Raw genomic sequence first — 16,119 nt, 5'->3', positions numbered from 1 at the left:
CTAATCCAACAGCTTGAGAGACATGCTAAGCACATGCACAGACGTGTGTGTGTGCGTGTGTGTGCACGCGCATGCATGCACGTGCTCAACATTCCAAAAGGAGGGTGAGACAGAGTAGAAGAGTTGTGGCGTGGCCATTTCCCACGGGGATGCTTTCTCACTTTCTCTTCAGTGGCCTCTGCGAAAGTTAAAAAAACGGGGGGAGCCCAGCAGATGGTGAGGAAGTTAAGGTGGCTGGATCCCACATGGCTGACTGACTGGTTTGAACCCTGGATCTGGCAGCTTGAAAAACATGCTGGGTGCATGTGCGTGCACACTCAAAATCCAAGAAGAGAATGGAAGAGAAGGGACTGTGGTGTGGCCGTCCCCCTTGGTGGGTGGTTTCTTACTTTCTCTCTCTCTCTGTGTCTCTCTGGCGAGCTCTACAGCAAAAAACTAAAGAAAAGAAAAGGTGGCAGAATATTTCTAAACTAGGCCATTTGACATAGGAGTTATTTTGAGCTAAAGGCACTTGATGAACAGTGAATACAGGAAGGGCCTTCTACACTTCCCCCTTTCTTCCTGAAAATGAGAAAAATCTCCCAGGTGAAAATGCCTTCCCTGTACCAGGAAAAAAGAAATATTCTTGGACAGGAAGTCATAGCTGAAAGAACTTTGCGCAAACAGACCTTGGGAAAACAATTCTGATTTTCCTTTAGCCACCCCACGTAATTCGGTTACTTTTCAACAGCTGCCTCTCTCGTGGAAAAGAACGAGGCTTTGCTGGGTCTGCAGGTCTCCACTTCCTGAGGAGGGCTCCCAGGCAATGGACAGTTCATGCTTTTCTCTGTTAATCTGTTTTCCACCAATGTATTAATTTGTAAAAAAAAAAAAAAAAATTATTTAACTTTATTTATTTATTTTAAATTTGACTTAGGGGAAAGGGAGAAGAGAGAAAAAGAGAGAGAGAGAGAGAGAGAGAGCGCCCACAAGCTACCAGGTCCAGGACTCAAACCACGGTCAGCCATGTGTGGGAGACCAGTGCCCTCAATCACCACACCACCTGCTGCCCCTGCCCCTGCAATGTATTAATAACCAACCCTCAGGTCGAGCTGAGAACCCAGAGCAGAAGGGCGAAGGTAAACTTCTGCCACTTCACACAGCGTATTTATGAAAGCAACTTGACCAAGGCTTTCTCAAATCTAATAGTAGCCCTAAAATGTTATACAGCATGACCCAAATCAAAAGAGAAATTTCGAATCTGCCGATAGGAAGCACAATGTGATGGAATACGTTGCAGGACTGGTGCTTTCTTGGCAGAAAACACCGTGAGCTCGTCCGACACGCAGACAGAAACATCCATGCTCACGTTTGCGTTTGTCAAACATCACGGCCTTGGTACAGGGAGGTGAGCAGAGGGCATGAGACGAAAGTACGTGAAGGAGACCTACGAGGGTGCCACGCTGGCAGTTTATACAAACGTTTTTCTGGATTACGTGATGTTTGTGGTACCTGCTCATTCAAAAATATCTAAATTTTTCTAGGGTTTATTTTCTCATTCCAGTTCTAAACAAGTTCCTTATATCTAATTTTGCTTTCCTTTACTTTAAAAGAGATCTCAAAACCCTTGCAAGCTGGAGGCCCTACCGAGTCTGATCTGGCTGTTCTTTGCGGCAGGTGGGGTGAAGGGAGAGCTGAGGAAACCTGGGGTTGGACAGCCCTTTCGCGGGCCTGCACTGAAAAAGCAGTCTGCTCTTTGCAGTTGGGCCCCATTCCCCGCCGATAAGGGTAACGTCCAAGAGATGATAACGCCCTCCTGAACCAATCATCGAACTGCTCATGTGCCTCGGACACCTGCCCCCAATTTTGCCCTTAAAAGCTCGTGTGGGAAACATCTTGGGGAGACCGGGTCTCTTCAGCACGAGCTGCCCGCTCTCCTTGCTTTGCGCTTTGCGATAAAGCTGCACTTTTCCTCATCACACCGTGTGCCCGCGGTGTGGCTTGGAGGGCTTGGGTGCGTGACCCTGATTGGAGTTCGGTAACACTTTTTAGGAAGAATGAAATGATTTCTCTGTATGGTACGGAAGATGCTAAAAAGCCACAAATACTTGAGGCAGAGAAGCAGGAGGCCGTCACTAGCCTTTAGTGGCTGAGGGTCCCTGCAGAAAGAACCCTGCCCCAGCCCACCCCAAGCTGTAAGGAACGTTCAACCCCAGTGGCTTGTTCACCCGTCACCCCTTCTGAGTTCCAGTGGGCTCTGGCATTTTGTGCATCCTGGGCTCTGCTGTGCAGAGGAGCCGTGTGGCGGGGCTCGGAGGGTGAGTGGCAGCACAGCCTACAGGGACGGGTGGCAGGGCCACTGGGTCCTGGCACCCTGAGGACGGCTTTCTCCTATCACTGCCCCTCCGCCTCCAAGCTCCTGGCTGGGTTTTAAACGTTGGTGGGTTATGGCCAGGAGGCCTGGGGTGAGCCTGGACCCTCGTTCTAACTGATCTTGGTGTTTGGGAACAGCCCTGATTCCGCAGGGCAGGGCAAGGCAGGGCAGGGCAGGGCAGGGCAGGGTGATGTGGCTCCTCCCCGCTGTTATCTACCCAGCAACAGCAACTTATCTGTGAGCTATAAACTAGCGCTGTGGCTGTGTCTGCCTCGCTGGCATCTGCTGAGCGACAGACGAGTGGCAAGGAGGCTCGCACACACATTCCAAGGGTGATTTTCTGGCAGAATGTTTCAGAAAGTCAACATCTTTGGAGCTGTCTTGGAAATCAGCAGTGCACCCCAGGGGCCATAACGAGAGGCTTGAATGATGATTTTGGGCCCATATGAGGGGACTTTAAAAAGTTGGTGAAAAAATGGAATTACTTTTATATTTTGGTGCCCCTCCCCAAATATTGAAATCATACGGTTTGTTCAGAATACACATTTTTGGTGACCTTCTGAAGACCCCTCATGCCCTACCAGGGAAAGGGCTTCCCCCCCTTGGTCAGGTTCTCTGTTTGGCCCCTGCAGTTATGAAGAAGTGAACTTCAGGCCCCTCCGTGTGCCGTGAGGGCAAAGGCAGAGTGTGCAGCACCACAAGGCCCCGCTTTTGAAATCCCTGACAGGCGTGCCACTGGCAACTGGCACCCGGCACCCTTGCACCATCCTGGGCGGGGGGCAGCTGAGGATCAGCGAGGCAGTGCTGGGAACAGACGCACCACCGCTGCGGGGATGCGCCGCTCTGCAGTGCGGCTCGGGGACAGCGGAGACCTGCTCAAATTACGCACCCCGGTGCCACCGGGTGTGCTGGACTCGGGCAGCCCCCGAAGTCTGCCCACGTCCCGACCCCTGAGCCTGAGAGCTTGACCTTCTTTGGAGTTTTTCCAGTCGAGTTAAGGATCCCTTAGATGACATACCCTGGACCGTCCAGGTGTGCTTTAAACACAGTGACAACAGGGACAAGAGGAACATGCAGACAGAAGGGAAGACAGAGGCAGAGTTGAGTGTAAGGGACACACCGTGGTTCACCTGCAGCCCTAAAGGCTGGAGGAGAGAAGAATCCCCCGGGGCCAGTGCAGGGTGCTGGCCCTGCCCCTTGATTTGGGACTGCTGTCCTCCAAAATTGGGAGGGAGCGAGTAACTTTGTTGCTTATTTACATTTGATTGTATATCTGCTGCTTTCAGTCACCTGTCTGTGACTTTCTTCCCTTCTGCAACCACAGGAAACATGCACCTGCTCTTCATCTCTGCAGCGACTTCTGTCTGACCTTCATTTCCACTGCTCCTGTCTTCACCCCACAGGGACAGGCATATGGAGTTTTTTTATTGCTGGATATCTTCTCCTGGTCAAGGACTGCAGGGTACTCTCAGTGATATGGAAGAACCCTGAATTAGTAACTCAGGGCTGATAGCTGCCTAAAATTTCTGTCCTCTGGCAAACTTACCGCCCTTCCCCAGAGCTACAGGATAACCTGTAACCTTGAATACATCAATGCCTTAAACAGATTAGTGCCTCAAATAGATTAGATTTCTTGCTTCTCTGACTCCTCCTTTCGACACCGTGTAGGGTGGGTTCTGAGCCCATTCTCCAACCAAGATCTTCTCTCCCCCAATTTCCCCATAAAAGACCATGCCCAACCCCCAGTGGGAGCGGCAGACTTAGAGTGTTAACTCCTCCACGCTCACTGGCGTAATAAAGAGTACTCTCTCCGAGTGCTGCTTTCCGTTCCTCGGCATCTGGTTTTCTGCAACATTTTGGTGCGCTGGCCGGGAAACGAAATCAGACTGGCCTTTTGAGCCACTGATCCCAGGGCATTTCTCCCCGGGATGGGCACTACGGTGTGAAGAGATAGGCATGCCCCATCTCCTTTGACAGGATCCCTCAGCCAGGATGCCCGCCCTGAGGCCGAGGGTTTCTAGGTCATCGGACTAAATTAGAGAGGGACCAACTCCTGGAACCTGATGCATCAACCATGGTCAACTCTGATAATCTGGTAAGTCTCCGGGGATCTGCAGAGCCCTAGTAAGACCCACTAGCTTTGAGTGGAAGAGGAGACCGTATACACTCCTTCGGTCACAGGACTGGCAGTCAGGGCTCATCTGGTAATTGGCTGAAGCCCCAGGGATCTGTAGAGCCCTAGTCATACCTACTCGATTGGAGTAGAAGAGACCTGTACACTCTCCTTGGGTCGCAGGGCTGGCAATTGGGGCTCATCTGGTAACTGGCCAGTGTGGGGAGGGAATGCATAACCTCTGAATGAATGTGGGTGTCTGATGAGCAAATGTGCTTGTGGCTCCACGGCTTCTCACTGTGGAGCATGACGGGGTCTGTTTAACTGTGTTTCCATGGTAGTTCCGTGAAGGCTAAATGGCAAATGGGCGCTGAGGGACCCCTTCCCTCTCTATGTGTTCAATCCGGTGGAGGTTCTATATCCAATTGCTTATTGCCAAGGAACTACACAAAGCCCGCGAGGACACTGCCAGACAGACACCTGATTGGTTCTCTCTAGGGGCACCCACCCTTTGTCTGTTGTGACACCGTTCACGGGAGGGGAGACACAGGCTGATGGGAGGGCTTCCCCTGTGAAGGTGGGTAGGCAGAGTAGTGAATGTCAGGTTGCCAGTGCCGTCCTTGGAAGGGCACAGTTCCTCTTGACTGTGATGAAAAACATCCTCCTGGAGCCCATTTGGACCCTCCTATAAGGACTCCCACCGCAGAGCAAAACCTGCCCACTCTGTCTGGGAAAGGAGAGGGCAGGCATCACCCTCTATCTAGACGACCTTCCCTCATCAATTAGCTCGACAGATTTCTGCTCCCTTCCACCTGCCACCACCACAGAAATACCCTTCTTTGGCACTGGGGTATCCACCGTCAGAAGACGGAGAGGATGGACGCCCCACACAGAGAGCGCCGTGGCCCTTCTCACTGCAGCCCTTGGCCAAGGCCCTCCAGCAGACTTGAACAAACTTACTGCCTACACTGCCTGGCCTTTTCAGCCTGCACCAGAGGCTGCATAGCTTCTGAGCCTCTGGGCTAAGACCCACCCCACCCCCAGGACCCACCGGCCCTCCAGAGTTTCTTAATGGATCACTTCTTCTAACCAGTGATCTCCTGAGCCTTCTGGGAAGTGCAGGCTTTTGACAACTAGCGAGGTCAGAGATATTTGAGATGGAATGAGAAAGCCTCAGTCCGAGTCGTCCCGGCCCACTGTGCTGGGCTGTATCTGTACGCTGACTAATTTTAAAAAGGGCTTCTCTGGTGACTATGGAGTTAAAATGGAACTGGTGGAGTTGAGAGCCCTGTGAGGTTGGATGGCCCTTTTTCAAGGTCAGATGGCCGGCACAGGGAATCTTACATTACCCTACCATGTGGGCTACGTACAACATTGTTACTGGCACCCCTGACCACCCCAGCAGTTTCTCTGTGCTGACTCCTGGCTACAGATAGCCCAAGTCATTATGCCCTGGGCACGAATCTGCAGAGGGAAAGACCAGTGCACTATTTTGGCCGCCCATGTCATACCCCCAGTGACAAAACTGACCAGAAGAAACCCATCCTTCCAATCCTACAGGGCCTCCCAGAAGAGCCATTAGCAGCTCCACTCCCATAAGTCTGGGTTGAGCCAGTAATCGAAACCCCACCCCCATCTGTTTCCCCAGGGCCTGAATAGCAGCCAGCTCAGGGTGGAAGCTCCGAGCCATCCTGAATCCTGCTCCCAGATTCTCCCTCAGCCCATAACCTGGAAGCAACTATGTGTATTCTTGGAAGTCGCAGAATTCTGTAGAATTTGGATCCCAAGTTTTGAATGGAGGCTGGGGCACTGCCCCAAGGATAGTCTGCTCAGTGGGCTGAACTCTGGGCAATAATTCAGGTCCTAAGATTGGCGGCTAGTAAGAGGGTAAACATCTATACAGACTCACGATATGCCTTTGCTACGCTACATATTCATGGAGCTGTGTACCGAGAGCGAGGACTCCTCTCGGCAGAAGGACACTGAGGAATGGAAAGCAGCACTCGGAGAGATTAGGAGAACTGTTTATTACGCCAGTGGGCACAGAGGAGTTAACACTCTAAATCTCCGGTTCCCACTGGGGGTCAGACAAAGTCTTTTATGGGAGAATTGGGGAAGGGGAGGTCTCAGGATGGGGAATGGGCTCAGAACCCATCCTACACACTGTCAAAGGGAGGAGTCAGAGAAGCAGGAAGTCTAATCTGTTCGAGGCACTAATCTGTTCAAGGCACTGATGTATTCAAGGTTTCAGGTTATCCTGTAGCTCTGGGGAAGGGCCATAAATTTGCCAGAAATTTCAGGCAGCTATCAGCCCTGAGTTATTCATTCATTCACAGTCCTTCCATATCATTCCCCCCTCTTGAGCCTCCTTAACTATACTCAAGGAGGATCAATTAACAGGAAGGTGGTAAAGGACAAGCAGTTGATACTTGATAGCTTTAAGGCAGGAGGTCGCAAATCACTTAAACAGATTAAGGACACATAATCCAACTCCCCAGGAGAGACAGTAGCTATTGGGCCCATGTCCAGAGCCCATACTGTCTTGAGACCTGCATAGCAGACCCATTTCCCTGCAGGGGGACAATTGTAACAATGATGGCTCTTTCTGCTCTTACCTGTGTCCGGTTTTCTGCAACATCAGTAGAGTTAGGACTGTATGGTACGGTAAGTCACAGCACTTCAGAATGCACTGAGCCGGGGCTGCCAACTCACCTGGAAGCTCCGTCCCTCTGAGCCTCCCCAAGTGACATGACTAAACCAGGAATCTCAGCAGGTTCTGCTCACTGTCTCACTGTCCTGTTGTTAAAACCCTCACCGTCTCCTCTAGGCTCTCACCCAGAGCACTGCAGTGAAGGCCAGATTTGGGTTCCTGCCCACAGGGTGACAGAATCCAACCCTGCTGGCATCTGCATGCTCGTGTGCTGTGTTACAGGACTGCAGGGTCAGGAACACACACTACAGTCTCGGTAGGTATTGTCACCTGCCTCTCTGAGGCAGCCCCATGCGTTTCCTCATTGCAGGACCACGGAGATGCTTTCTTTATGTTATCGTCAGTGCAATAGCAGTAGTAGTAGCGATCATTTGCCAGATGGTGCACGTGCTCGCCAGGTAGAGAGTAAGAGCAGGAAAGTGAGAATGCACCCTTCACAGGGTGTGGTCACTCCACAGTCCCCCTTTCCTCCATTTCTCCCTCCTTTTGGGACTCTGGGCACACACACGGGCACCTGGTGTATTTCTCAAGCCTCCAAGTCCTGGCTACAAACCACACAGATGACCGTGTGAAATCCAGTGACCTTACCCACCACACAACGGGCTGGTTCTTGCAGATACTTTTAAAAATGCACATCCTGGGGGCTAGCAGATAGTGCTGAACTCCTGGACCTCGAGGCTTAAAACTCAAGCCAGGCCTTTTCTAGCTTAGGCCAGGCAGAATGGCTCCCGCAAAGAAGGGTGGCGAGAAGAAGGGCCGTTCTGCCATCGACGAGGTGGTGTCCCGGGAATACACCATCAACATTCACAAGCGCATCCATGGCGTGGGCTTCAAGAAATGTGCCCCTCGGTCACTCAAGGAAATCCAGAAATTTGCCATGAAAGAGATGGGGACTCCAGATGTGCACATTGATACCAGGCTCAACAAAGCTGTCTGGGCCAAAGGAATAAGGAATGTCCCATATCGAATCCGTGTGCGGTTGTCCAGAAAACGAAACGAGGATGAAGATTCGCCCAACAAGCTCTACGCTCTGGTGACCTGTATACCTGTTACCACTTTCAAAAATCTACAAACAGTTGATGTGTGTGGGAACTAGCTGTTGATTTTCAAATAAAGTTATAAAACCAAAAAAAAAAAAGACAAAAACTCAAGCCAGGTGTATGTGTGTGAGTGCCCGAGATCCCAAGATGAGAATGAAAGAGAAGGGACTGAAGTGTGGCCATCTTCCTGAGGGGAGATTTCTTGCTTTCTGTCTGTCTCTCTGGTGAGTTCACATGCTCTATAGAAAAACAAACAAACAGAAAAAAAACCTCTCTTTAAAAAAAAGCACAACTGTTATGGCAGCTGGCTCCCACAAGGACAACTGCACAGTTCAGTCCCAGGCCTGGTGGTTTTACAAACACGTTGGGTGCCTATGCGTGTATGCCCAAAATCCTGAGTGGAGAATGGAAGGAGGAGGACTGTGGCATGGCCGTTCCCCAAGGAGAGTGCTTTCTCACTTTCTCTCTCTCTCTCTTTTTGGTGAGCACATGAACCTTATAGCAAAAATTACAAAAACCCAGAATGCCCGGGTTCAGCATGTGGCGTGAAGCGCTGGACTCCCAAATGGCCAACTGTGATACAAGCCCTGGATCTGGTGGTTTGCCCTCTTACTCATTCTCTGGTGAGTGTATGTGCTCTATGGCAAACTAAAAAATAATAATAAGTAAAATTAAATAAATAACTTAATTAATAATAATTTCTTAAAAAAGAATGCTCAATCAGGTCAGGCCATGACTGGTGGTTAAGGCGGCTGGACCCACAGGGCCGACCTGCGTGATTCAGGTCCCGGAGCTGGCAGCTTGAGAAACTCATCATGGACATGCGCGTGAGTGCCCAAAAGCCGAAAGGAAGGAGAGGTTAGAAGGGATTAGGACACGACTATTCCCCACGAAGGGTGCTTTCTTACTGTCTCTGTCTCTCCGGCAAGCGCACATGCCCTGCGGCAAAACCGAGAAAAGATGCATGCCCTATCAAATGGAGCAGGGTCTCTGACAAAGCCGAGTTCTTCCAAAGGGAGACAAAGGCCTAGTCATAGCGCGAGGCTTCCGTCAACGACGGGCTCCCCGGACTGCCTCACTCACCTCTCATCTCTCCTGAGCACCGCCCCACTTGGCCTAATGCACACAGGCCTCACAGTCAGCGAGGAGGCTTTGATCCTTGAGGCGGTCTACCTGGTACCAGCCAGCCTCCAGTATCTGGTGATCCCCCTGCCGTCACTCCTGCCCCTGCCGGCTACTCTCCAGAGCGGCCAGCGAGGAAACCTCAGATAAACCCATCCACTCAAACAAGCCAGCTGAGTCCCTCCTGTAGCTAGGGGCCAGTGAGATCCAAAAGCCCTGCTGTGCCCCACAGTCTGGCGTCTGGCTGTCCCTCCAACCTCAGGCTCCGCCAGCATGTGCCGACGGCAGTATGGGGCCCCTAGAAGTTCCTGAGATGAGCCAGTGGCGCGGGCCGGGTGACGGGGGCAGCGGTGGGAATGGACAGATGCTCTGCTTCCTCCCACCCCAGGAAGGTTCAGGCCACCCCACACCACCTTTCTCCTCCTGAGACTCTGGCTGCGTCCCGCACCTGTTAAGGACAGGCTCCTCTCCACGGCCACCTTGCCTCAGGTGAGGTGATTTCAGGGTCCATGGAGCTGAGCCAGCCAACCATCAGCTCTGTGTGCCAGAAGCCCCTTCAGTGGCAATGACCTTCATGTCCATGTGCTCAGGCCTGTGTCCACATCCCCCATGGCCAGCATCCCCTCTGTTCACCCCAAATTCCCTGAGTGAAGCTTCAGCACACACCACGCCTGGCACTGCCACCCCTCCCTGGGAGCGGCAGACCCCTTCCCTTCCTACTTCAGCTGCTGATCACAACCTGGTGGCTCCGGACCTGGCCGGTCACCAGAGCCATCCTGAAATGCTCTTCTCACCTGCTTAGGTGGCACTGTACTCCTCGGGTTCTCAAGCCCCTCTGGCTATTTGCTTTCTTGGGGACCCGCTTCCTTCTCCACCTCCTGACATGCCAGAAACCCTCTCTGTTCTTGTCTCACCACACTTGATCTCGGTAGACAACCTTACTGATCGTCTGGTCGCCAGCTCTGTACTGGGGAGCACCACCATTAGACAGCCAGTCCCTCTCCCACCCGCTAAGGAACACGGAGGAGCTAGGCAGGCAATGACTCCCGCTGGCAACGGGCACCCTGCAGATTCATGGAGGCCCCCGTATGTGCCTTCCAGGATCCCTCGGCCCCTCTTCTGTACACCAGTGGGCCTATTTGTGACAGTAGCCAGGGCTGCAGTGCATTCGGGCCACTGAGAACAAGTTGGCTACCATGGACCTTCTCATACGGTACTGCAACAGAACAAATTAAGGCCTGTGTATAATTAAAGATGCTAAATCTGGGCCAGTCCCATAGCCTTAGTGCTTAAGGAAGCTGGGTTCCATATGGCAGACAATGGTTCAAATCCTGGCCCTGGTAGCTTGAGAAACGTACTGTACATGTGTGTGTATGTGCCCCAAATCCCAACACCCTCTCGCAATTTAAAAACGAAAATGAAAACACTAAATCCATTCATAGGCCACCTGTCCTCTCAGCTTCAGGTCCCCCTCCACCTCACATGGCACTTACTCCCAAGTACTCCGTGGTCAGAAGCTTCTCGCCTGAGAGCTCTCCAAGCTGGGGCTGGATCAGCTCGTCTTTGTCCAGATCAGCTTCCATGGTGTCATGGTCCTCCTGTTTCAAAGGAGACATGGGTCAATGCTCTGGACATCTTGCCTCAGGATCTCAGAGAGGCGGCTCTCCAGTGTGCCACCGTCACGGAGCAATAAGGTCTCAGCCTGAGCACAGCACCTCCTGGGTGCAAGCCTCAAAGGGTCTCGGGCAGTCTGACCTCTGCTCTGCCACAACCTCTCATGCGGAGGTGAAAGAGTATCCACCATGTGCTCTGGGAGACTGGGCACCCTGTGAGCACCTCCATGGCTATGGGTGTGAAGAGGAGTGACAGTTCTCACTAAGGTCCAACAAGACTCCTAACCACAGCACTCAGAGTTCCTTCCTCTCTGAGGGCAGGTATCACATGAAAAGCCAAACCAGCCAGCCAGCAAGTACCTGTGAAACACCTTCCCATGCACAGGTCTCACAGGGTACCAACTATACATAGTAGGTGTTATGGTTTGTGTGATGGTCTGTCCCCCAAAGGTTCATGTTTTGGAATTTGGTCTTGGGGGCAGTAATTAGATCACAGTGTTTGGACCATGGAGGTACTGGTCTCATGAATGGATTAACGCTGCCTCCTAAAAGAGCTCAGAGAGGGACCAGCAGTTAGCGTAATGGCTACGTCGCTGAACTCCCACGTAGTAGACCACAGTTCGCGTCCTGGACCCGGTGGCTTAAAACTCACACCGGGCACATGTGCGTGCATGCCCAAGATCCTGAGAGGACAACGGAGGAGAAGGGATTGTGGCGTGGCCAGCCCCCCTGGGGGGGGCTTTCTTGTTTTCTGTTTCTCTGTCTGGCAAGTGCACGTGCCCTATAGCAAAAACCTCTCAAAAAAAAAAAAAAAAAGAATAAGAAGAACTCAGAGAGTCCATTATCCCCAGAGAGGGTTGAGAGTAGGGGTGGGGGGAGAGCAGCACTCTCCTTGCATGCACTCATAAGTCCCTCTGCTTCTCTTGGCCATGTAGCTGGCCTGATGCCAGCTGCATGCCTGTGGACTTTCCAGACACTGGAATCATGAAGCAAATAAATCTCCCCCCCCCTCTCTCTTTTTTTAAAACAAATCAACTAGTCTCAGGTACTTTTGCAAGCAACCTAACAGCAGACCAAGAATACAGGTCTGCTTTTCTCCAACAGCTTAGAGTCCAGAAATAAGAAGACTCAACCAAAAGTGAAGCACTGCTCTGCTTGCAGGAAGATGGGGTAAACACCGCTTCCCTGTTCCTCCCACTAAGTACAACCAAAACCACTGGACATTAAACATAAAATAAATATAAGAAGACCCTAAAAAATGGGGGAGAAGGCAGACTGGCTAGGTACATTAAGGCACAAGGAACAATAGGTGATGTGTTCTTGGGTTTTCTTTTTGTCTCATATACGTTAGACTTAAAGCCAGAGAAACCTGCAACCCAATAACATCAATGGTAAACACAAAAAAAGTCCCCCTAAACCCTACTCCCTCTAGCTAGAGGACAAGGAAAGGTGGGGCACAGTGTGACAGAAAAAATTCAGAAAATAAACCAACAATACAGAACACGCTGCCCCACTCTCGACCAAGCTGGCATGGGCTTTGGCTTCCACCCTCACCCAGCTCTGATGAGGCATCCCGGTATTCTCAAGTGGTGATCACAGGTCAAGCAGGCAGGAATGAATTGCTTCTCTGCTGGGTGGTGATAAACCCTTTGATAAGCTCTTCAATCCCTGTGTTTAGAGACCACGTGGAGATCCTGGACTCTCACTGCCACTTGGCAGTAATTAGATGTCCTGTGCTCTCCTTGCTGGGGTCATGTCAGAGATGGCCTTGTGGGGACAAATCTGTTCAGGAAGGTACTGGTGGAGGCCCTGTGGGGGTGCAGATGACCTGCCCCAGCCTGTGGTAATGAGGTAACCATCAGCTCTGCTGTCACCAGTGGTAGGCATTCTGCTGACACCAGCAATCACAAGGAAGAGTCCTTGCTTCCCTGACAGAGAACTGTCAGAAGAAATCAGTTAAACAGAGGCTCAAATAAGACTAGAGTCCCATAATGAGCACCCCAAATGCTTAGGTTTAAGTTAAAAAAAAATCACTCATCATACCAAGAACCCAAGGGGGGGACCAGCAATTAGTGTAATGGCTATGTCGCTGGACTCCCATGTAGTCGACCGCAGTTCAAGTCCCGGGTCCGGTGGCTTAAACTCACGCTGGGCGCGTTGGGTGCGGGTGCATACGTGCTCAAGATCCTGAGAAGGGATTGCGGCATGGCCACCCCCCCAGGGGGTGATTTCTCACTTTCTGTCTCTCTGTCTCTGTCTTTTCAGCAAGTGCACACGCCCTATAACAAAAACCTCTCAATAAATAAATAAATAAATAAATAAATAAATAAAGAACCTGGGGGGGGGAATCTCAAACTAAATGAAGAGATAACCGATAGCTGCCAATATCTATTGGGTCATCAGGAAAGTCATGACACATTTTCGCATAGAAAAACACAGAAAAATATGTCTTGACTTTCCTCATGACTAAACGGATAGAGGTATTAGAATTATCTGACAGACTTATTTATTTATTTAGGTTTTGCTATAGGGCGTATGTGCTCACTGGAGAGAGAGAGAAGGAAAATGAGAAATCCCTCCTCCCCTGTCCCCCCGGCCACTTGGAGCATTGGGGCATGTCCACACTGCAATCCCTTCTCCATTCTCCTCTCAGGATTTTGGGCATACATGAATGCACAAATGTCCAACATGATTATCAAGTTGCCATTTCCAGGACTCAAACTGTCAAGCTGGCCCTGTGGGATAAAGCCACCTTAACCTCCACACCATCAGCTAGCCCCCAACATAGATTTTAAAGCAGCCATCATAAAAATGCCTCGCTGAGCAATTACAAATGTTGAAAGAAATTTGTTATAAAAATAGAAAGTCTCAAGAATATAAAAAAAGAGAAAAACCCAAAGCAAGAGAAAGAAGAATGTAATGGAAGAACAGAATCAATGAATATAAAAACAGAAAAACAACAGAGAAAACTGTTAAAACAAGAGCTGGTTTTTTGAAAAGATTAATGAAGTTGGCAAACCTCTAGCAAGTCTGACAAAGAAGACATAATTTTTAAAAAATGATTTATTTAATTTTGTTATTATTATTTTTCTTCAGAGGTTTTTTTCTTTTTTCCACTATAGGGTGCGTGCGCTCGCCAGACAGAGAGAGAGACATAGAGACAGAAAGCGAGAAATCACCCCCCAGGGGGGATGGTCACACTGCAATCCCTTCTCCTCCATTCTCCTCCCGGGATCTTGGGCATGCACGCACACGCGCCCGGCGTGAGTTTTAAGCCACCGGGTCCGGGACGCGAACCGCGGTTGACTACATGGGAGTCCAGCGACATAGCCATTACGTTAACTGCTGGTTCCCTTATTATTATTTTTCAATTTGAGCAGAGAGATAGAGAGAGGGGGGAATGGAAGAAAGCAAGCCACCAGGTCCAGGACTTGAACCACAGTCGGCCATGTGGGAGTCCAGTGCCCTTAACTGTCATGCCACCTGCTGGCCTGACACAACTTTTTAAAAAGAATTATTTTATTTTACTTTATTTATTTTTGTTAATTTATTTTAATTTGACTAGAGAGGCACAGAGAGAGAGACAGAGAGAGAGAAAGGGAAAGTGAGAAAGCAAGTTGCTGGGTCCAGGACTCGAACCACAGTTGCCATGTGAGAGTCCATTGCCTTTAACCACCACGCGTTCACCTTCTGGCCCCACAGACACAAATTATTAATACCATGAATGAAACAAGAGCTATCACTACAGACCCTGCAGATATCAAAAGAATAATACAGGATTACTAAGAACAACTGCATATATTTGAATTTGACAATATACACAAAAAATAAAGTCATGGCTCAATATGAAATAGATAATTCAGACAGTTCTATAATGATTAAAGAGATGGAATTCGTAATTTAAACTCTCAAAAAAGAACTCTCAAGGCCCATAGAGTTTCACTGGAAAACTTTAGTAAATGTTTAAAGAACTAACATCAATTCAGAAAATAGAAGAGGAAGGAAGATTTAATTAATTCTATAAAGCTAATGTGAGGAGTCTTCAAAAAGTTCATGGAATGTGGAAGCCTTGTAATTCAATGGTTGGGGAGGGTTAGATTCTGCAGTTTGAATCCAGCTCTGATGGCTTGAAAAACACACTAGGGAAGGCCTGCAAGTGGCGGGTAGATAAAGGTGCTGAATTCCTACAGGGCCAACCATGGTTCGAGTCTCAGACCTGGTGGCTTGCTTTCTCACTTTCCCTTTCTCTCTCTCTCTGGTCAAATTAAAAAATAATAGCAACAAATGGAATTAAATAAATAAATAATTATTTTTTAAAAAGGGGAAGAAGAAAGAAAAGCACACTAGGTATGTGTGTGCGTTCCCAAGGTGCTGACAGGATGGGTAATGGAAGAGGGAGGATTGTGGCGTGCCATGCTCCCCATACGGGAATGCTTTCTCACTTTCTCTCTTTTTCTCTTCCTCCAGTAAGCACATGTGCCCACTGGCAAATTAAAAAAAAAAAAGTTCATTAAAAAATGGAATTAAGGTATGAGTTTATTTTATTGTTCAATGATTTTTTGGGGGAGTATGTGCTCACCACAGAGAGAAACAGACAAGGAGAGAAAGTATCCCCCACGTGGGGTACTGTCACGTCACAATCCTTTCTCCTCCATTTCTCTATCCTATAGGGATTCTGGGCACAACACACACACACACACACACACACACACACACACACACACACGTGTGTGTATGTATTTCTTTTCTACTTTTAAGTGTAGTTTATTCAGGAATAAAGAGTTATTCGGTTTTCAGAATTAAGCTTTTTGCCTAAGATGTAGGCAAAAAGAGGAAAATCCTAATTTTTTCCTAGAATAAAATCTTTTATATATGTGATTTGGTATTAAAAATGCAGTAACTGGGAGGGACCAGCAGTTAGCATAATGGCTATGTCGCTGGACTCCCATGTAGTCGACCGCGGTTCAAGTCCCAGACCCAGTGGCTTAAACTCACGCCGGGCACATGTGCATGTGTGCCCAAGATCCCGAGAGGAGAATAGAGGAGAAGGGATTGCGGCATGGCCATCCCCCCTGGGGGGTGATTTCCTGCTTTCTGTCTGTCTGTCTATCTGTCTGGCGAGTGCACGCCCCCTATAGGAAAAACCTCTCCAAAAAAAGAAAAAAAAA

At 49.6% G+C, this 16,119-nt stretch overlaps 1 protein-coding gene and 1 pseudogene across 5 annotated transcripts in view; one reads left to right on the top strand and one right to left on the bottom strand.

The window, feature by feature from the left end:
• The window catches only part of ARMC9 (armadillo repeat containing 9), a 199,255-nt gene that overhangs the window by 32,406 nt on the left and 150,730 nt on the right, over positions 1-16,119 (bottom strand). For all 5 annotated transcript variants that reach the window (XM_006171120.3, XM_006171121.3, XM_014585263.2 and 2 more), the window contains one exon: positions 10,832-10,936. In XM_006171120.3, coding sequence (XP_006171182.1) covers positions 10,832-10,936 — 105 coding nt within the window. The remainder of the gene's footprint in view (positions 1-10,831; positions 10,937-16,119) is intronic.
• LOC102495751 (60S ribosomal protein L31 pseudogene) lies at positions 7,883-8,272 on the top strand (annotated as a pseudogene).

Source organism: Tupaia chinensis, unplaced genomic scaffold (genome assembly GCF_000334495.1).
Source record: "Tupaia chinensis unplaced genomic scaffold, TupChi_1.0 Scaffold149383_1, whole genome shotgun sequence".
Lineage (NCBI taxonomy): Eukaryota > Metazoa > Chordata > Mammalia > Scandentia > Tupaiidae > Tupaia > Tupaia belangeri.
This window is presented reverse-complemented; position numbering and strand designations above follow the sequence as displayed.